This window comes from Sarcophilus harrisii, chromosome 1 (genome assembly GCF_902635505.1).
Source record: "Sarcophilus harrisii chromosome 1, mSarHar1.11, whole genome shotgun sequence".
Taxonomy (NCBI): domain Eukaryota; kingdom Metazoa; phylum Chordata; class Mammalia; order Dasyuromorphia; family Dasyuridae; genus Sarcophilus; species Sarcophilus harrisii.
This window is the reverse complement of record NC_045426.1, coordinates 453,398,671-453,421,839: the sequence shown is the minus strand read 5'-3', so window position 1 is coordinate 453,421,839 and position 23,169 is coordinate 453,398,671. Positions and strand designations below refer to the sequence as shown.

At 32.2% G+C, this 23,169-nt stretch overlaps 1 protein-coding gene across 1 annotated transcript in view; it reads right to left on the bottom strand.

Moving 5' to 3' along the window:
• The window catches only part of ARFGEF1 (ADP ribosylation factor guanine nucleotide exchange factor 1), a 147,325-nt gene that overhangs the window by 91,029 nt on the left and 33,127 nt on the right, over positions 1–23,169 (bottom strand). The window contains exons 2-6 of the mRNA XM_031946292.1: positions 15,536–15,566; positions 14,693–14,849; positions 13,221–13,367; positions 8,293–8,472; positions 1,392–1,668 (exon numbers count right to left, since the gene is read on the bottom strand). Of these exons, the coding sequence (XP_031802152.1) occupies positions 1,392–1,668; positions 8,293–8,472; positions 13,221–13,367; positions 14,693–14,849; positions 15,536–15,566 (792 nt within the window). The remainder of the gene's footprint in view (positions 1–1,391; positions 1,669–8,292; positions 8,473–13,220; positions 13,368–14,692; positions 14,850–15,535; positions 15,567–23,169) is intronic.

Below are 23,169 nucleotides of genomic sequence, written 5' to 3'. Positions count from 1 at the left end.
ATTAATTAAAATTGCATGGAGAATCCAGCTGTAATAAAGTCTGGCCCTTCAAATCAATGGATGGAATAATACAGTTCATTCTCAAAATGTGGTTAGAATATGAAAGAAGTTGAGTAGGAACAAATCAAGAAAGTCATACATTGTATATAATGCTACTTGCTATTTAGCTTTAAGTAGTGTGAATTTCCAGAACAATTATATTTAACCATATCCATTTTCAATAAGTTATAAAACAATTACTTTGATATGTCAATCTGAAATAATTATGTTATTGCTCTTTCCCATTAACTCACAGAAAAGATTAAGAATACAGTTGATAGCATTAAGAATAGTTGATAGCATAACTTTCTGGAGTCAGAAACATTGATTCATTGGAATAGATTCTCATGTACCCTCACTCCATAGCACAGCCTTACAACTGTGCTTCAATTTACAGTTAGAGAGGGTAGAAGAAAGGAGGATGGGGGGAATTGAGGAATTAAGTAATTCTCTGAAGGTTACAGAGTTAGGATTTGTCATCCATAAGGCTTGTAATCAGTTTTGCTTGACTCTCTCAAAGTGAGAGTAGTCAAGTTACATAGCCACACTACTTCCATGCCAGATAATATGGCAGTCTCTAGCAACTAACTACACAATACTATTTTTATGTCATATAAGGCAGAAAAATTGACCTTTGAACTATAGGACTAGGGAGCATTTGCTAAGAGCAACTGTTCAAGCAATCAGGCTGAAGCTATAGAAAGCAATAGGATAAAAGCTGATCTATTCAAGCATATGGGTCAATGAGTCAATGTCTATAGAGAAAAAATAGAATTCATAATATGCTAGGTAAACCTATTCATGCAAAAAACACACTTGATCTAATTCTAAACTAGAAAGATCAGTTCCAAGAATAAAAGTGGAAATTCTCTTTAAGTAGGGTAGCTATGTTAATGGAATAAAGAAAAATTTAAAATTAACTGAGTCTCATCATATGTCTACAATTAGTATTTTCCTGATTTTTATATTTTTTCCTCGACATGCACTTTACATTTCCCTTGAATGGAGTGATTTATGACAACTGTACTCATTTCTCAGAAATGCTTAGCAAAAGTTATTACTGTTTGACTATTTGCAGTGAACCTACTCTAGCACAGTAAAAGTTCCACACAATTTAATAAATTTTGCAGCCTTTTTTTAGAGATGCAAAACCCCTTAGGAATTATTACATATACATTATTGCTTAGGATAAAATATGCCTTATTTTGTATTTAATACCATATTAACATCTTATTTATTTCCTAATATTTCTTCACCATTTCCAAATGTGAGAAGTGTTTCTATTTATGAATCCCATAGCTCTAATCCTTCCCCACACACTTCCCACAAATTCCCTTTTACAATAAGATTACTTTCTGCAGCAGTAGCCTGATCAGCTTCAGTTTGTTCATTCTCTGCACTGGAAATGTCAGATCCATTTTCTGGCTCCATATCATCATGAAGGTTCTTATCCACATCATTTGTGTGGGGGTCAAGTTCCCCTTCATGTTCTTGAGGCAAAGTATCAACAGTCTCAGGTGGCAGATGTCTCAATTGAGGTGATTCAGGCTCATGATGGCTTACAGGGGATTGCAATAGATGATGATGTTGACGATGTCTTTCCTTTTCCATTTGTTTGGCTTCCTGTAGCTGAAAACAGCAAGTATGATAAGCTACCATGCACTGTCTGAAGTATTGTTAGTATCAAATTATTTAGAATTTGAAGAAAACAAAAGTATGGTCAACAGTAAATTTTAGTAGAGAGATGAGAAATTTCCATTTTGGCTCACAAATTGTAAACTAAAATTAGATGACTATCACCAAAAGATATTACCAAAATACTTAAAATACGTCAGAGGAATAACTGAATTTGTGTTTTGATTGGATTTCTTTTCCTTAAACTTCAATCAAATATAGACTACTTAACAGTGAAGTAAGTGGAAAGGGTCCTGGGACTCAAATCCAAATCTTCTAAAACTTATTGGCTATGCATTACTGGGCAAATCATCATCTCCTTGAGCATGTTTCTAAAGGAAAAATGAGAGAGTTGTACTAGATAATTTCTAAGAACTAGTTCTTGCTATAATACCCATATAATTAAGAATTTGGGAAGGGCCCTGGTTGGCCAACCTACTTAAAACTAGTATCCAGACCAGAATTCCCTTTATAAACATTCCTAATAATGTATCATCTAACCTTTACTTGAATACAAATATTGAAAGGGAATCCTCTACCTCTCTTGACAGCTTAATACACTTTTGAATAGTTTTAAACAAAAAATAATTTTTCTTCACAACAACTTTAAATCTACCCCTTGGCAACTTCCATAGAACTACTACTAATTCGTCTCTCTTCTGAATCGAATACAGATTGTCTATGTATTTTCCAAAAAGTGACACCCAGAACAAATGGTGTCTAACTAGGAAAGAGAAAGAGCGCAGCACAACTATTATCTTTTCTGAAAATGGACACTAGGCCTCTTTTAATGCAGCCTAGGATAGCCTTAATTCTTTTGCTGACCCATCATAGCCAACATATTGAATTTATAATCCCCTAAAATTTCCAAGTGTTTTTCACAGGACTAATAGCCTGTGAGTCATGCCTCTCTATCCTGTATCAGTAAAGCATTTTGTTTGTTTCTTTTCTTTTGAAACTTAAACATATTGCCTGTTTTTCCTCTCCTTTTTTCCTTTTTGATCTGATTTTTCTTCAGCACCATGATAATGTGGAAATATGTTTAGAAGACTGCATATATTTAACCTATATTCAATTATTTGCTATCTAGGGGAGAGGGGAGGTGAGAAGGAAGGGAGAATTATACGGAACACAATGTTTTGTAAAAATGAATGTTGAAAACTACCTTTGCATGTATTTTGAAAAATAAAAAAAGTATTATTTTTATTTTTTTTTCTTATAGCATTTTATTGACATAACATATGCATGGGTAATTTTTACAACATTGTCCCTTGCACTCACTTCTGTTCTAACTTGTCCCTTTCCTCCCTCCACCCCCTCCCCAGTTCTCATGTTGCACAAGAAAAACTGGATTCAGAAGGTAAAAATAACCTTGGAAGAAAAACAAAAATGCAAGTAGTCCACATTCATTTCCCAGTGTTCCTTCTCTGGGTGTAGCTGATTCTGTCCATCATTGATCAATTGGAAATGAATTGGATCTTCTCTTTGTTGAAGATGTCCACTTCCATCAGAATACATTCTCATACAGTACTGCTGTTGAAGTGTATAATGACCTCTTGGTTCTGCTCATTTCACTCAGCATCAGTTCATGTAAGTCTCTCCAGGCCTTTCTGAAATCATCCTGCTGGTCATTTCTTACAGAATAATAATATTCCATAACATTCATATACCACAATTTACCCAACCATTCTCCAATTGATGGGCATCCATTCAATTTCCAGTTTCTAGTCACTACAAAAAAGGGTTGCCACAAACATTTTTGCACATATAGGTCCCTTTCCCTTCTTTAATATCTCTTTGGGGTATAAGCCCAGTAGAAACACTGATGGATCAAAAGGTATGCACAGTTTGATAACTTTTTGAGCATAGTTCCAAATTGCTCTCCAGAATGGCTAGATGTATTCACAATTCCACCAACAATGCATCAGTGTCCCAGTTTTCTCACATCCCCTCTGACATTTGTTACTATAAAAGTATTTTTTAAAAAAAATTTAAGAATAACTGTTGGTGGAACTATGAATTAGTTGAGCCATTTTGGAAAGCAATTTGAAACTATAACAAAACAGTTATTAAACTGTGTGTACCCTTTGACGTGGTAATACCACTATTAGCTCTATACTAAGAGTAAAGGGACCCATATGCACAAAAATATTTATATCAACTCTTTTTGTGGTTGCAAAGAATTGAAAACTAAGAAGAAGCCCAAGAACTGGGGCTGAATATATGAATTTCATGGAATATTATTGTACTGTGAGAAATGAAAGGAATGATTTCAGAAAAAACTGGAAAGATTTGTATTAACTGATGCAGAATGAAGTGAGCAGAACTAGGAGAATAATTTATACAATAAAACAGGATTGATGTAACAACCAACTCTAAATCAAACATGCTTTCTACCTCCAGAAATGAAAATGATGGATTCAGAGCATAGGAAACTCATCTTTTCTCTTTCTACGCTACTTTAAAAGTTAGTTTTTTTCCTTTTGTTTTGTTTTTTGCCCAACTAATGTAGGAATTCATTTTGCATGACTTCATATTTGCAGTAGGTTTCTTAATGATGATGGCGAGAATTTGGAAATGGAAATAAAAGTGTGTGTGTGGGGGAATGACTTGATCTAATCTTTCTTAGAGAAGAAATTACCTCTTAGAGCAAGGGGAAGGGGAGTGTCAATCTTTTTTGTGTCATGGGCGTCTGACACTCCAGCAAAGCCTATGGACTATTCAAGAGAAATGTTTTTAAATTTTTTAAATAAAATATGTATTATAAAGGAAACATCAACAAAAATAAATCTAAGTACAGAACTTTAAATTTATCCTTATTTAATTTTAGTTGATTCATCATTTTAGTCTTTTTGGATTCTGTTATCTAATTAATCAATCAATAAACACTTATCCTCTACTAATTTCCAAATTTGATCTTTTCTCAATCCCTAATGACCTATTTGCTTCATTTGACACTACTGACCACCCACTCTTTCTGGATATTCTCCCCTTTCTAGGTTTTGGGACAATACTTTTGTTTGGTGTTCCTCATATACATCTGACATTAGTCTCTTTTATTGGCTCAAAATCTTTATCACCCCACCCAACTTGAGGTGTTCACGGAGCTTCCAGTTTCTCTCCTCTTTTCTCCCTCAACACTATTAATAACTTTAGTTCCTATAGGTTTCACTATTAACTTTTTGCATATGACACTGAGCTGTACATGTGTGTACATGTGTGCACACAGATATACACAAACCCTAATCTTTCTCCTCTGTTTCAGTCATGTCAATGACTATTGAATATTTCAAAATGGACATTCCACAGACATCACAAACGTAATGTGGCCAAATCTAAACTAATTTCCTCCAAATCCTCCCTTCTTCAAAACTTTTCTCTGAAAGGCACTACAACTATTCAAGTATATATACAATTCCTTTTCCTTTTTACTCCCTATATAAAATCAGTTTTTAAATCCTGATTTCTACCCTCATATTATCTCTTGAATCTGAGTCTTTTTTCAATTCATATAGATCACCTTAATTCAAAGTCTCATCACTTCTACATCCCAGTTTTGTCACTAACAATATGACAAGCATATCTTCTATGGCTTCATCCAAATCGCTGATAAAAATATTGAGAAGCATATATCCCTAAGGCACTGTACTGGAGACTTTTTCCAAGCTGATATCAACCCACTGCTGGGTACATTTTGAAGTCATAGTTATTCAACCAATTCTGAGTTGTTTTGATAGTATTTAAAATTTTTTTTTTAATTAGGAATTTAATATCTATAAACATTAACGTGTTCATTAGGGAAAGAAAAAAAAGTTTTATATGTGAATCTATGTGAATTTTTAAATATGTATATTAATTTGAGATAGTATTGATATTGCTTCCCTATTTTCTTTCCTAATCTTCTATTTGCTCTCCTCTGTATATTTTTTAGGTGTTTTGCTGAAAATCCTTACTTTCTTTTTTCATTTTTGGGGGGTTGGGGAAGTATCAGTCCCTCTAACTTGCTACCCCTTTCAAATCTATTATCTCAAATAGAAGTTGCTCTTTTAATTAGTAAAACAAAACAAATTCATACAATGGTTATATTTTAAAATATGTTTATTCTGGTTCTCTAGTTATACCTATCTGCCAAAAGAGATCATACTTCATTATCACTCTTCTGTAGTCATAATTAATAATGGCCTGACTATACTATTAGTCAGCTCAATATCTTTCTGTCCTTACAAGAATAGCATGAGATATTTTGTCAAAGGTTTTCATGGAATCCAACTTTGACAAATCAAGAAAATGGTGTAGATATGATATCTAGTTAGTTTCCCAAACACAAAAATTAAATAAGGATTGACCCTATTCTCTAGGAATCCATGCTGACTTTTACTAACTGCTACTTAGTATTAAAAATTTTGTGAATTACTGATTTCATTTTATTCTACATGTTCACATTAACTTAAAATGTCCTAATTCAGAATGTGTGCAACTTATGCAATTTAGCTGTATGCCTGATATTAAGAATTTATACCTTTTCACATGTAGAAAATCATGGAAATTCTTTTATGTACATCAGAATTACACATTTAATAAACACAATACTGAAATAATGATTTACTACTACATAAGGTATTTGGAATAAGAAATTATATTCAGAAAAATTAGAAATATATATTTGAAAATTTAAGCAGACCAATTTTATGTAAGTTCCATCTGTTAATTTAAAATCTAACACACACAATTACTAAAAAATATTAATAGTAATGTTAAACCATGTAATTATACTCTGTGTACAGTGTTTTATATTCTCCACTGTTTTCAAATCTTTGATTTCATTCAATTTAAACATAAAAGTTAATCTACAAAGACAGACATGCTGCCAGTATCACATAAAAAGAATGGAAAAAAAAATTTTAAGCATAAAAAATTGTGTTAAAGTAAATTATTGTGGTTTTTAAATGGCATATGTAGGCATCATACTCTAATAAATTTGGGGCAATTGGAACTCAGTGACTTTTTTCCATAAAAAACAAAAATTTCCAGACCAATGGTCCACTTAAAATTAAATATAAAGCTGCATTCAACAAGACTTGTACTTCCAAATTTTAGGCAAAAATGTAAATTCTATTATAAGAAGTTTTGTCAACAAATACCTAATTTATTAATTTACTGTTAAAAGACTTCATTTATTGTTAAGAATATTAGATAATAATGAATAACATCTTTGCCTTATAAAGTTTTGACCAATATATAAGTTAACCCTGTCCCTTATTTCTTTATTTCCTCCCTCCCATTTCTATTTGCTAAACTGACCATTACTCAAACATACATTTATCATTTATTTTGCTTAAAGGTGTATGTATACTGTCCTTCAAATTACTATTTCTGTGAATGGATGGAATATCTTCTATTTTTTTCTTCCTATAATACTAACTCAAACTGCTTCACTGACTATTTCTTCCCCATCCCCATAAGGATTCCCAAAATTACACACATGGATATGTCTTTATAATTCTTCCGTGTTACATGTACTATAAAAGTTGAAAAAATGTTTTTAAGTGGTCTAAAGTATATTTAAAATAAAATTAATTTTGGATGAAACATCACTACAGAGATGTATCTTTTTTGAAAAGGCAGCATAATGTAGTAGTAAAAACACAATTTGCAGTCAGGAGTCCTAGATTCAATTCTTGGTTCCAACATTAAATTATCTGTGTAAAAACAGACAAGTAATTTTCTTTCTCTGAAAAAGGAAATGTTTCTTCATCTTTTAAAATGGATACGTAACTTGAAAGCTATTTTGATGTATGCTCAAATTTTATTATGATTTTGAAGAATCAAAGAGTAGCTCTTTTATAATAAAAACAGCAAAGATAAAAGTACCAATATTAAAAATAATGGCTAATCTACACCCAGAGAAAGGATATGGGAGCTGAGTGTGGATCACAACATAGCATTTTCACTCTTTTTGTTGTTGTTTGCTTGCATTTTGTTTCCTTTTTGATCTCATTTTTCTTATGCAGCAAGATAATTGTAAAAATATGTATACATAAATTGGATTTAACATATATTTTAACATGTTTAACATATATTGGATTACTTGCCATCCAGGGGAGGATGTGGGGGTAAAGAGGGGAAATCTGGAACACAAGTTTTGCAAAGGTCAATGTTGAAAAGTATCCATGCATATGTTTTTAAAATAAAAACCTTTAATTTAAAAAAAAAAATTATAATGGCTAGCACTACAGCATTGAAATTCACAAAATGCTTTCTATGTGTTTTTTTCACTTTCACTTCTAAATAATCATGTATCACCCATATTCACTTGTTCAGGGATCTCAAAGTTAGCCATTATTATGAGGAATATAAAATAAAATTCCCACTTTATTAGCAGCTCAACAGAAAATAAGATTGATCCAAAGTTATGAGTCAATCATTAAATTATAAATGAGAGATTATCACTACAGATATATGTGAAACAAATAGGAACTTGTACATATAATTTTTATTTATTGTATTTTCAATCCTATATTTGGCATATGGATAATATTATATACTTATAAAACTAACCTAATAAACTTCAATACTTACTGCTTGGTTTTCCATACGTGCAAATATAACATTTAACATTTGAGTAAGAGTAGCTTTGGCTGTTGTCTGATTGATTAGATTTTTGCTTGCTAGATATATATTGTAACATGTTCTTACAGCTTGCAACACAGTTCCTTCATGAATTTCTATGTGCTGTGATGTTACTGCAGTAAGCAAAGCCTAAAAAAAAAAAAAAAAAAAAAAAAAGGATATTGTTAAAACAATGTTTTTCTTTCTTCAAAATTAGTGCAGAAAACATTTACATAAAACACTTTTAACATATTAAAATACTGCAATAGATCTATTTTTGAAAAGTAGGAAGAAATCAATTATGGTATAATGAATATGGGGAATGTTCAATAAAATTATCATTAGCCTATTTTACTCAATAGATACATTAGGCTTTCTTAAATAAAGGTATGCATACTACATTTTCAAGGGCAAGGACAGCCTACCTCATAAATCTTCCTCTTCAAACAGTATAACACTATGTACTCTGAAGTAAAAACATCCTATGAAGTAATGAGGTAGGAATGCAAAAACTGAAGGGTTCATAAAACATGACTGTTTTTAAAGAATGAGAAACTTTTCAAACACTTTTTGTAAGAAAGCAATAACTATGAATTAAGACTTTTCCTTTCTTATCTACCACAATAAGTGTCAGACAATATGATGTGAGATACCGATTTAATTACTAATGGCAAGAGGAGCTTAAAGCAAAGAGTGACAGGCTTCATTTTCCTTAAATATTACTCCACAAAAAGAAGTTCAATAATTATTATGTGTGTGTTACACATGACTGATATATTGCGCTTTAACAACACTGTGAATGGCCCTCTTGAGGCACTTGCAGGCTTGTGTTATGACTGTGAGGCTGTCTTTTCCCCTACTAGCCCATAAGTTCCTTGAGCATACATACTATGCTTAGCACAGTGCCTAGCACACTGAAAACACTCAAAAAATGCTTGACCATTTTCTACATTGGTGTCATGTTCATAAGTGTTCAACAAATTATCTGATAAACTGAATTGCACTGATTTATTGCATAGATTTAGATATATCACAGATGAAAATCCTATCAGGAAAAAATTAATAATGATATAAAGATGTAATGTAAGTTTTTTCTATAAGTGTTAATTCTATTCTCAGCAAAGTAATATATTGGAGAAAAATACTTAAATAGGAATCAGAATACTTGGGTACTAGTCCTTGACTTGTCATTAACTATTAATGTCTGTGAATTACAGCTTATAAACTGGTAAACAGTGTTATGTCTGGTTATCAAGATCATTAAGATCAAATGAGATGCCAAAGAATTTGAAATATGTGAAAATTATGAAACACTATTCCAATATAAACTAATATATTTAGCTTAAATTTCATCATTTGTTTACTAAATATCTTTTATATTTTTCCTTATGATTGTTTGCTTCAGATTTTAAGCCGATGGAGAAATGGCTCAGGTCTCAATCACTCTATCAGTAAACGGGTATATTATATAATTAAGTGCACAAAGACAAAATACATATTTTTGGTGTAAGAAATTAGCCTTGACGCAGATAAAGAATACTGGCAAAAATTAATTTTCTTAGTAGCAATTAGATGAGGATGTTTTGTCTTGGAGTCTGGGAATTTAAATTTTTTAAAAAAATAATTATAATTTAATATAATTGGTTCCCTTTCTAATCCTATTTATCCTATCTTATGCATCTAAAAATGAGTTTTACCAGAATTCCAAAGAGGTCGTCCATTACACAAAAACTTAAAAATCCATGAGCTAGATGAATAATTACAATGACTCTCAAAAGACTAGAAACTCTGTTAATAAGAAATATTCAGGGTTTAAATTGAGCAGCATATATGTGCAAGACGTACTTGGTTTATATAACAGATGCAGTTACAGATACATTCCCCAAAATCTACATTATTTCTGTATAAAGCTATTTCTTTAAAGCAATAGAATCTCCTCCAACAGTTTAGTTGAACTCTTCTGAGAAGGAACAGATTTTAGAGGAAGAATGTAAAGATTATCTAGAAGCAAGTTAAGTTCCTCTTGCCGTTGATTACATGGTAACTTTACTTTTTTTTTTTTTTGCATACTGGTTAATACAAAATTTGGAGTGCTTCTGTTGTATTTTTTTGTAGCTCCCAAGACACCTCGCCACAATTAACAGCTTATCCCAGGAAATTTTTAGATATCTACACATTCATTTATTAAGCATTTATCTAATAGCTACAATGTGTAAGTGATTAAACTTAATAGTTCATTATTCTGGATTTCTAAATGCAGATACCTTTTTCTTTTTTTAAATAAAACTGCAGTTAGTCCCCAATCTTGCTAAAGGATTATACTCAAAATGGTTGTCTCTAAGTCAGTTGTTTGGGATTTGGAATTTATTTCCAAAGAACCTATGTTATATACTGCGAAATACATTTCAGAGTCTATAAGAGATCATTTAGTCCAGAATATAAAAAGTTAAAAGAACACTGGGCTTAAGAGTCAGAAGACTTAAGTTTGGTTCCTAACTCTCTTACTCATTACTGTGCGATTCTGGGCAAGTCACTTAACCTCTTTCTGTTTCAATTTGATCATCTACAAAACAGGGATAATATGCCTATATGATGTATATTATCCCAAACGGCTGAAAGAGGTTTAAAAAAATAAAACTGTTCTGTCATTTTAATCTTTTTCAACCTAGATTGATAATTACATAGGCTCACAGAAGGCCTAGTATGGAGTATCCTACCACAGATCCTTTCAATACTAAGATGTTAAGAGACTTTTCCCCAGGGTCACAGGGAAAGCATTTCTGGGTCAGAAGCACGATTTCAACTCGACTGTCTCTTGTTAACTACAAGAAATCCTATGATTTTATAAAGTATTTCAGATTTCTTTCAAAGTTTTGTCTTAAAAAAAAAAAAAAAGTATTCCATTCCCCTCCCCAATTACATGTAAAGACAATTTTTAACATTCATTTTTATTTTGAATTCCGAATTTTCTCTCTTCATCACCCTTTCCCTCCCTAAAAAATAAGCAACTTAATAAAGGTTATATATGTGCAATCATATGAAACATAATTCCATATTAGTCATATTGTTAAAAAAAAGATATCAAGTAGAAAATACACACACACACACACACACACACACATACACATACATACATATATATATATATATATATATATACACCCTAAAAAATAGAATGATCCAATCTGCATCCAAACTCCATCAGTTCTTTCTCTGGATGTGAACAGCATTTTAATCAAGAGTCCTTTAGAACTATCTTGAATTAATGTGTTGATGAGATAACTAAGTCATTCACAATGGATCATCACATAATGTTGCTGTTAAAATGTACAGTGTTCTCCTAGAGTTCTGCTCACTTCATTTTCCATTAATTTGTATAAATCTTTACATTTTTTCTGAAACCAACCTGCTCTTCATTTCTTCTAACACAACAGTATTCTATTATAATTATATACCATATCAGTCATTGTCCAATTGATAAACTTCCACTCAATTTCAAATTCTTTGCCACCATTAAAAGAGCTGCTATAAGTATTTTTGTACATATAAGTCCATTACATTTTTAAAAAATATCTTGTGGAACACAGATCTTAATGGGTATTGCTTCATGAAAGGGAATGAATGCATACCATGACTGCTCTTGGAGCATAGTTCCATAACAGCTCGACCAATACATAACTCTAACAGTGCCATTAGATACTTCCCAATTTTCTCATATTCTCTCCAATATTTATCATTCTTTTTTTGTCATACTAGCCAATCTGATAGGTGTTCAGTAGTATTTACAGAGCTGTTTTAATTTGTATTTTTCTAAATGCAACAGAGCATTTTTCCATGACTATAGATAATTTCGATTTCTTTTGTTTAAAAACTGCCTGTGAATATATTTTGACTATTTATCAATTGGAGAATGACTTGTATTCTTATAAATCTGAATCGTCTATAAATTTGAGAAATGAGGCCTTTATCAGACACTTATTATAAAAATTGTTTCCCAGATTTTTGCTTCTCTTCTCTTCTTGTTTGCATTGGTTTTGTTTGTGTAAAAACTTTTAAATTTAATATAATAAAAATTATCCATTTTATATCTTTCAATGTTCTGATCTCTTGCTAGATCATAAATTCTTCCCTTTTCCATAGATCTGACAGGCAAACAATTCCTTGTTCTCTTAATCTGCTTATGATATCACTCTTTATGGCTGAATCAGATGTCCATTTTGACTTTATCTTACTATATAGTATAAATAATGGTTTATACCTAGGGTTCTGTTGTCAAATAGTTCTTATCCCAAAATGGACTCTTTGGGGTTATCAAATACTTGACTGACAGTGTTTACTATTCTGTCTTGTGTACCTAATCTAATCCATTTTTCCACCATTTTATTTCTTTACTAGTACCAGATAGTTTTGATGATTACTGCTTTATAATATACTTTGAGGGATAGCAAGGTGGTATAGTAGACAGAGCACTAACCCTGAATTCAGGTAAACCTGAGTTCACATCTGGTCTCAGACACCAAATACTTTCTAGCCATGTAACTCTGGGTAAGTCATTTAACTCTAATTGGCTCAGCAAAACACCCCCCCCCCCCTCCAAAACCAAAAATAAAAAAAACCACAAACAAATAATAATGATAATAATAATAATATACTTTGAGATTGTAGTATAGATAGGCCACCTCTTTCATTTGATACTCCTGACTCTTTGTTCTTCCAAATGAAGTTTGTTGTTATTTTTTTTTAGCTCTATAAATTAATTCTTTTGGTGGTTTTGATTGGTATAGCACTGAATAAGTAAATTAATTTAGATAGAATTGTCATTTTTCTTTTTTTTTTCCAATGTAGTAATCCTTAAATACAAGAATTAACTTTTCAGTTAACTTTATGCAATCGATTACCTTTATTATTTGCAACTGGACCCCCTCATCTGTTTGAGGACCTTGGAAACAGGCACATATTGTCTCAATAATTCTATCAATTAATTTTTTGCCAGGAGTAGTATTATCTGGAGCATTGCCAGTTAAGTGTCCATAAGCAATAAGTTTCTGGAAAAGGAAAAAAAGATAATTATCAGTCCTCAATAAGGAGTTAAAATACTTATTAATTACACACACACACACACACACACACACACACATATCTTCATTATTATTTGCAATCATTCATTCATCTTCAAGATGCTATATTCTGGAAGGATTTCATGGAGTATTTTAACCATAAGCAAAGATCATCTATGCCATACCTCAGGGGTCTTCAAACTACAGCCCGCTGGCCAGATGCAGCAGCTGAGGACAATTATCTCCCTCACCCAAGGCTATGAAGCTTCTTTATTTAAAGGCCCACAAAACAAAGTTTTTGTTTTTACTATAGTCCGGCCCTCCAAGAGGGACAGTGAACTGGCCCCCTATTTAAAATGTTTGAGGACCCCTGTCATATCTGATACATGGTAGGGAGTGGCCTGATGCATCCAGAAGTTAAATGATTCTTCTAGCTTTGCATAATTAGTAGGGATAAGAGGGAGGATGTTTTGAGATATTGTGGGAAAAGATGATATTAGTTGTAAAATTGTTTTGTCTTCATCTTGGTATTTTTACCTATTGAAATGTCAATATATTTTGAAAGAAGTATTTTTACTGTTAGTACCATATATAAAAGTTTCTTTATTTGTGAGAATTATAATAAACAATGCTTAAAGCTTAGCAAAAGGTACTATGAAAACTTGGATTTGAAGCAGAAAAGCAAAGAACAAATTTTGGTTTGCCTATTTAAATTGAAACCTAGCATAACTTAAAGAATTTAACTGGTCTAAATTTAGGCTGAGCATTTTTTAAAAGACTGGTTTCTACACAAGGCCCACAGAATATCACATATCAGGCAATCATTTTGGGAGCCTAGACATCTGATTTTTTCACTCTGGGGGAAGGGGAATTTGTAGAGCATAAACTCCCTCTACCAATACAGATCTGTATCTTATAATCTTATGGAGTTACCTGGAGCATTGAAAGTTGATGCCAGATTAACACCCTTCTTAAAAAATACAAGTTTCAGATATAAAACCTTCAAAAAAAAAAATTACTATCTTTGAGTAAAAAATGTGTCTTGAACTTCACAAATGTTCAGTTTCTTACTATGCTTCATTACTGTGTTGCAAAAGTTGAGTCAATACTTATTAGAGATACAAGTAATCAAGATTTTGTCTTATTTCAGTTAATCAATGGGCTATTTATAGTTATAAATGGAATTTTGTAGTTGCTACTGAAAATGTGCTAATTGTCTATAGCAAATTAAAGCAGGATGAATCATCAGTTGTGGCTGGTGTTTGGAATACACAATTAAAATTGAGAGACTCTAGATACTATTTTATACAGACCTGTAAACAATCTAGGGATGTACTAACTATCCGGGGACATTTGGACTGGCATGCCAGCTCAAATGGTAGAAAGTATTTATCTGCTTCAATAAAACTTGTCTTCGATTTCACCGGAGGAAGAGTACTTGAACCAACTTTTGCTTCTCCATGAGGGGGACTAAACCAAAAAAAAAAAAAAAAAAAAAAATCTGATTAGAACTGATTGGATTAAGTATTAGAAACTCATAAATCTACCACTTTACAGATGGAAAAAAACATAGGAAGCTAAATGACAAGATCATATAACAAGTTAAGTGGTATATCCATAAGCAGAACCATAGTTCTGGCTTCCTGTTAAATGCTCTTTTGAAAATTCAAATTTTTCTTAAGTATAAAATGATTCTCCTACATTTAAGCAGCTCTATGTCAAAATTTTTAAAAAAAACTATTACTTGATATATGTAATATGTCAATATAAATTTGTCCTCAAATGAATTAGTAAGCCTTTGAAAAACTATAACATTGCCAGATATAGATCACTAATAGCAAAGAAATCTAATATATTGTCTAAGTATGACTCATTCAAACACTTTGAAAGGAAAAAAATTAAAATTTGACTTTAAAAAAGTGAAAAAAGAGCTTATATAGAGTTGTCTAAATCTATTACTGGCAATATTAATATTTTTTTTCATTTTCAAAAGTGCTTACAATTATGTTTTTTAAGACAATTATATAAACTGCATAGAGATGACAGATAGGAACCATCCTAGCTTAAGTCATGATAATATTATAAAATAGCAAATAATTTAGCTAAGTTTTACATAAAGTATCAAATTACATTTACTAAAGTAAAAAAACACTAACCTTTGTTTTTCAGTTTCAGCTTTTATTTCCTCTGCAAATAAAAAAAAAAAAACACCCAAACTCGTTAGATTTGTGTACATAGCTAAAGTAAACAGATCAGAAAAACTTTAAATTCTTACAAAAGATGGAAAGTGTCAATTTCTATGATTCCATTTGAGTTAATAAGTACATAAACTAAAATGTAGACTGCTTAGGGATATTACACACAATTATGAATACTGTGAATTTTAAAATATTGCTAAAAATTGCTAAAATTGTTAAAAGGCTTTTTTTAAAAGTACTTCAGAAAATTAAGTAAAATTTGAGTTTTCTAGCACTAAAAATAAGGTTGTTATTAGCACCTTTAAAATATTAAATATGTACCATAAGTCTTTTGTATCCTCTTCTCAGAGCACAGTGGGCATATAGTACATAAAAAAACATAGCATTTTAAAGCTTGGGAGGGTGGTCTCAGTGATCAAGAAAAAAAATTTTTTTTAAAAGATTAGAAACAGGCTCACCTATAGTCTGTGTGCATCACCTGATGCACTGATAAATGAGTGCAAGGATAGCATAGTATTGACATTTAATATGTGCTTATTGAGATGTTAATGATTGGTACAAGCAACAAATCTATTCAATAATGTAAAGCTCAGAAACATAACATTTTAAAAGAGATATTATTTGGGCAGTTAGGGAGCACAGTGGATAGAGCATCCACCCTAAAATCAGTAAGACCTGGCCAAATTTGGCCTCAGCCACTTAATACTTCCTAGCTGTGTAACCCTGGGCAAGTCACTTAATTCCAACTGCCTCAACAAAACAAAACAAAACAAAAAAAGATATCACTTGCAACCATAAAACTAGATTAATTTAATAAAATCAAATGTTTAAAAAATGTTCAAAAACATCAATATAATTGCTATTGATTTTTTTTTTTAGCACTGTATATACTAAAATAATACATAAACATTATTTGAAGTAAACTGCTGTCTCTTACAAGCAAAGTTTTCTTAAAATTAACTAGTTTTTTTGTGATGGAAAAGGATGTCTGTGGAGGGTATTTTTCCTTTACAATTTTAATTTCAGCAAACATATATTAAGTAACATATCTAAGACATTGTGCCAGGTGTATGGGTTGTTCGGTTTTGGGTTTTTTTTGGGAATACAAAGTACCAAGACTTTGAAAGAAGTATAAATGATATTGCTTACCAATCAAGAAAAAAAAACATTCAAATGGATTAATAGGAATTCTTATAAAAATTGAATCCAACACTCACACCTTTCTTATACACATACATTTATATGCCATACACAAATTGCAATAACCTTTTGAAAGAAAGAAAAAGGTTAGGGTTTTCAAAGTGCAAATCAAGGATCCAATGCAGAAAACAAGTAATCATAGCATTCTAATTTGCTTCTACTCTAATACTTGAACATTCAAGAATATTTTCTTTAAAGATTCATATTCAGCATATTAGAAAAGTCTAAAGAAATAAAGAATGCAAAAATTAACATTCCAGAGTTTTCTATCTCGCCAGAAAAAAGGATGCTTTATATTTTATATAAAATTATGATTTTATATGAAATGGTAAATTATGATGATAATGTCTTATTTTTGGAATTCATCCTGCCAAACAGTGCAAAATATGTTCCAATAACAGTAAAGGTCAATAAATATGGGTCAGAATATTACTTAAGTTCTAGGGAAGAGGAAAAGGAGGGAATAAGAGGCCAACAAAGGAGTGGCAATAGCACAATGAACAAATAAATCATAGTAGTGTTTCTATAGTCAGAAATCGGAGATAAGAACACAGTGGTCAAAGTGGCTATAATTACATAAAACATGGGTATTGTGACAAAGCTAAAAATAGTCCTTTAATACATTGGGAAAAGCAGTAACTTTGAACAGTATTTAGTTCACTGGAATGATAAATAATATATGCTCTTTGTTAACGTTCAATTATTTCAATAATGTCTGATTCTTTGAGATCCCATTTTAATTTTCCTGGCAAAAATGTTATAGTGGCTTGCCCAGGGTCACATAACTGCTAAATTCCAAAGATCACATTTGAACTCATGTCTTCCTGACTCCAAGCCTAGAGTGCTATCTGTTTCACCACCTAGATATCCCAAATACTCCCATTATTAGTATGGTATTATGATCCTTAAAACTTTTATTAAACAAGATTGAGGGTATTTTGTCTAATGATAGAGATAAAGAGCTTTCATTTAAATGTCCTCTATCATGCCTTATTTCATTTGAACTTCAGAACAACCTAGTAAATTAGTAGGTAATAGATTTAAACCTGCCATTCTAGTGCTACAGAGGCATTTGCAAAATGAGATAAAAAGTTTCAATACCTCTCACTTAAACAAACTTGTCCACTTTATGAACAAATTTTGCTTTTATATATTACACAAGTTATTCTCTCACCCCCTATTAGAATGTGAGCTCCTTCCTAAAAAGTAAAGACTTTTTTGTCTTTGTTGCCCCATTACTTAAACTCCCATTGTTGTTCTGCACAGACTGGGTGATGAATTTCAGGAAATGGTAAAAAAAAAAAAAAAAAAAAAAAAAAAAAAGTATCAGATTTCTAAATTTCATGGGGTGAAAAAAAGAACAAGCATCTTAAGAACTTTGCTATTTAAGATGAATCTGAATCATGGATATTTTAATAGAATAAAATGTTATGCTTAATAACAGAAGTATATATTTTTAGATTTGAAACACATTTAACATATTCATATACTTAAAATTCTCTTAAGGTTATAAATGAACACTTCAAGTTGCTACATAAAAGGAAAAGATTCTTCTCTTTTACAATAGTCATTTGTGTCTCATAACAGTATTTAAAAATCAAATATCTCAAGTTAACTACAAAATAATTTTTTAAACAAATGATTCTGCAAAGATGAAAATGATCAAGGAACCTACTGCTAACAGTTGTTGACAAACTGTTAATTTTATTCCATAGTTGGTCCCATCCATTATAACAGGTGTCTGTTAAGGATTCTTTTGTGTGTCACTGACCCTTCTAACAATATAGTGAACCATTGGATCTTTTCTCAGAATGTTTTAATTGAAAGAAATGCTAAATTTTAGTTTGAGGTTAGTGAAAATAAATAAGCAATTTTCCTCCCATGCTTGAATTCTTTTCTTTCTTAATTCTGCATTCTGGCTTCCTTCAAGTCCAGGAAAAATCTAACCTCCAAAAAGATTGAAATTCCTTTTCTTTGAGATCATTTCTAATTTATCCTTATTTTTCTCATTTGTACAAAGTTTTTACATGTTATTTTCCCCATTAAATTTATGATGTACCTATATTTGTGTGTACTTATTATAACTTCCATTAAATGGGAATGGCTTCACTTTTAAATTTGCATTTGAAAGAGGTGAATAAAGATCTCTGGTAGCTGGGTAAGTCATCAGAATGGGGCTTAAAGCTATTCTGCAAGGCAAGCAGGTGGACCTTTTGTCCTTAAGTGGGTCTTTTATTCCTTATAGAATTCCTGGAATTGACAAAATTATTATGGCCCTATCCAATCACAAGGCCAAGTTATGATGTCAACCAACTCCTGAAGTTATTTTTCTCCTAAGAAGGAATTTTATGAGTACCTCTTTGCTTATCTACTTCTAGGATTACTCTACTTAATAAGGGACACAATGGCTAGTTCATTAAAAACTTAATCTGTCTTTCCCTTTTTGGAAATTAGCACTCTGTTAGCAGCATAACATCTTTGCTTCTTGATTTGGAAATGATCTAAGCCTACATATTCTTTTGAGACACTTTGCAACACTGGTCTGAAACTCCAATATATTTTTGGGGTCCAATCCTCAAGCCCCAAAATTTAGTGGCCCATATAGGAACAATCCTAAAATCCCAACATATTTTTCTGGATTCAGCACTTCTGTACCCCCATACTTCACATCACATTGACAACAGCTAACCCAGTGCCTGGAACAAACTAGAATTTTAACAAATATATATTGGAGGGGCTGACTGACTTAAAGGCACATTTCATAGACAAATATCTTTTTTTTCCCAAAATGGAGTGTCTATACATTTTTTCTTTTTAGCCTCATAGGCTGCTTCTAAAAGAAATTTCAAGATTATTATAAGCAATAACAACATCATTTCAGTAAATATAAAACCTGCAAAAGTTACTATAGTACTCTGAAGAACATTCATTTATATGTACACCTGAAGTTTAAAAACAAAAATAAAACCTGTCTCAGTGTTACAAAGGCACTAGCTACTTTTATATCAGGAAACATACAAGAGACCAGGTTATTTTGTGGAATTCTCTTTTCCTCTCATCACAACCCACCACTAGCTAAGTATGGACACTATAGAGAGGAAAGAAGAGTTTGGTAGCCCTCTAGTATTTCCTTGAGTCCCTCATCTACTTCCATTCCATTACTTTAGAATGAATTTTTTTAGGAAGTGAGGTAAAGAGGACAAGATATGTCTAATGGCAATGTACACTCTAAGAATGGGTGTAACATACCTTTGGTTTAGGCTACGGAATGATAGAGGAATAAGTACAGGAACTAGAAAGTGGGATTTCTGATTCTCAGTAGAAAGTTCTTTTCAGTAAGATTGCTAACATTTGGTCTTCTGAGACAACACCAGGACTCTATCACAGTTCACGTAGAGAATTTTCTTTATTTTTGTTTTTCTTTATGGTTTATGAATGTTATGGAATATTATTGTTCTGTAAGAAATGACCAGCAGGACCAATACAGAGAGGATTGGCGAGACTTACATGAACTGATGCTGAGCGAAATGAGCAGATCATTATATACTTCAACAACGATACTGTATGAGGATGTATTCTGATGGAAGTGGATTTCTTTGAGAAAGAGAAGATCTAACTCAGTTTCAATTGATCAATGATGGACAGAAGCAGATACACCCAAAGAAAGAACACTAGGAAGTGAATGTAAACTGCTTGCTTTTTTGTTCTTCTTCTGGTGTTATTTATACCTTCTAAATGCTATTCTCCCTGAGCAACAAGAGAACTGTTCGGTTCTGCACACATATATTGTATCCAAGATCTACTGTAACCTATTTAACATGTATAGGACTGCTTGCCATCTGGGGGAGGGGATGGAGGGAAGGAGGGAGGGGAAAAATCGGAACAGAAGTGAGCGCAAGGGATAATGTTGTAAAAAATTACTCTGGCATGGGTTCTGTCAATAAAAAGTTATTAAAAATTAAAAAAAAATAAAACAATTTATTTTTCTTTATTAAAGCTTTTTATTTTTCAAAACATATACATGGATAATTCTTCAACATTAGCCCTTACAAAACCTTGTGTTCCAATTTTCTCCCCCTTTCCCCATCCCCTCCCCAGATGGCAAGTAGTCCAATATAGGTTAAACATGGTAGAAATGTTTGTTGAATCCAATATATACACATATATTTTTACAATTATCTTGCCGCACAAGAAAAATCAAATCAAACCAGAAAAAAGGGGGAGAGACAAAATAAAATGCAAGCAAAGAACAACAAAAAGTGAAAATACTATGTTGTGAACCACACTCAGTTCCCACAGTCCTTTCCCTGGGTGTAAATAAATGGCTCTCTTCATCACCAAATCATTGGAACTGGTCTGAATCATCTCACAGTTGAAGAGAGCCGTGTCTATCAGAATTGATCATCATATAATCTTGCTGTTGCCATGTATAATGATCTCCTGGTTCTGCTCATTTCACTTAGCATCAGTTCATGTAGGCCTTTCCAAGTCTCTCTAAAATCATCCTGCTGATCGTTTCTTACAGAACAATAATATTCCAAAGATTCATATACCACATTTTATTCAGGCATTCTCCAGTTGATGGGCATCCACTTAGTTTCCGGTTTCTTGCCAGTACAAAAAGGGCTATCACAAATATTTTTGCATATGTGGGTCCCTTTTCCTCCTGTAAGATTTCTTTGGGATATAAGCCCAATAGAAACACTGCTGGGTCAAAGGGTATGCATAGTTTGAAAGCTCTTTGGGCATAGTTCCATATTGCTCTCCAGAATGACTGGATTCATTCACAGTTCCACCCACAATTAGCGTCCCAGTTTTCCCACATTCCCTCCAACATTCATCATTATCTTTTCCTGTCATCTTAGCCAATCTGAAAGGTGTGTAGTGGTATCACAGAGTTGTCTTAATTTGCATTTCTCTGATCAATAGTGAGTCAGAGCACCTTTTCATATGACATAGTTTCAATTTTTTCATCTGAAAATTGCATCTAGAGAATTTTAGAGAACTTTAATTACATCATTAATTAAGCCATTCTTATCCCTGACCCCCTCTTCATTATCTCACCGCAAGAAAAGTTCTCTTTTCTGGATCTAAGTACTGCCACACACACCACTTTTTTCCTTAAAGAAGTACTTATGTTGACAGACCTCTAATTTCTCATGCTGGAGCTTCAGGATAGTTCATCCATCATTCTTTACCTGCTAACCACTAACCCAGTTGGTCAGTACTGGGATTTTGATGGTCCAGAGTGAGTGTAAACAGCAATTGTGTCGGTTCTGGCCAGAAACTCTGAGGATCTTCCTCCCCCCCAAATGATTTTTCTTTTCTTTTTTGAATAGGCAAATGAGGCCATCTTTTGCTTCATTTTTTAATTCAACCTTAAATCATTGAAAGGGTACTACTGCCTCAGACAAATGGAACTGGGAAAGACCTTACAAGAAATAAAAATCTGAACAAAACAGGCATTGATAAAACCAATAGGATTCAAATGGAGTTATTTGAGTATGCCTTTAAATTTAAATCATTCTGGCTCTGAGCCAGACCAATAATGATCCCAACCCAAATCTCAATGGGTCACTTTTGGATTTTGAGTAGTTGTAAATAGCAATTATTTAATGTTCTGACCAGAAACCCTGAAGGTCTTCTCCCACCCTGAATTTTTTGAGTAGGTACTTAAATCTATTTTTCATCTGGTCTTAATCACTGAATGGGTGTTGCCTCAGAAAAACTGAGACTAGTTAAAGACCTTAACTTAAAAAAGTCAAGATGTCCCACTGTATCCAGAGCAATATCCAGTCCTCCTGAGCTAAGTCTAACCAATGGATGCAAATAGTTTTGGAGGAGTGAGCTGGTGATTTTGCACACCCCAGCCTCACTTAAATCTAATTCACTAGCAAATCAAGACATTGTCACTTTCCTGATGTCATTGGTCCTCTTCAAAAACAAAGGACAAATCACCACCACCAAAGTATTCCTAGGTCACTTTTGAGTACTTTCAGTTCCACCCTCTTTTTCCCTTTCTTTCCTCAAATCCATTGCTTGCAGATTCAAAGAAAACAAAAACTTAGACAACAGTTAACATTTGGAAAGGCTGCAAAAAGACACTAATGCATTCAACTGTTAATGGAGCTGTGATAATATAAAGTACTTCAGAATATGCAAATAAAAATTAAACTAAAAATATTCACATTCTTTGACCCAAAGATTTTGTTGAAAGTACATATTTCAAGGTGGTCAATGACCAAAAAGGGCCTATATAAACCAAAATATTTATAGGAGCTGGGTGTGTGTGTGTGTGTGTATGTGTGTGTGGTTGCCAAGAATTAGAAACAAAGTACATGTCCATCGACCAGGGAAAAGTTAATTAAATTGTGCAGATAATGTAAATAGAA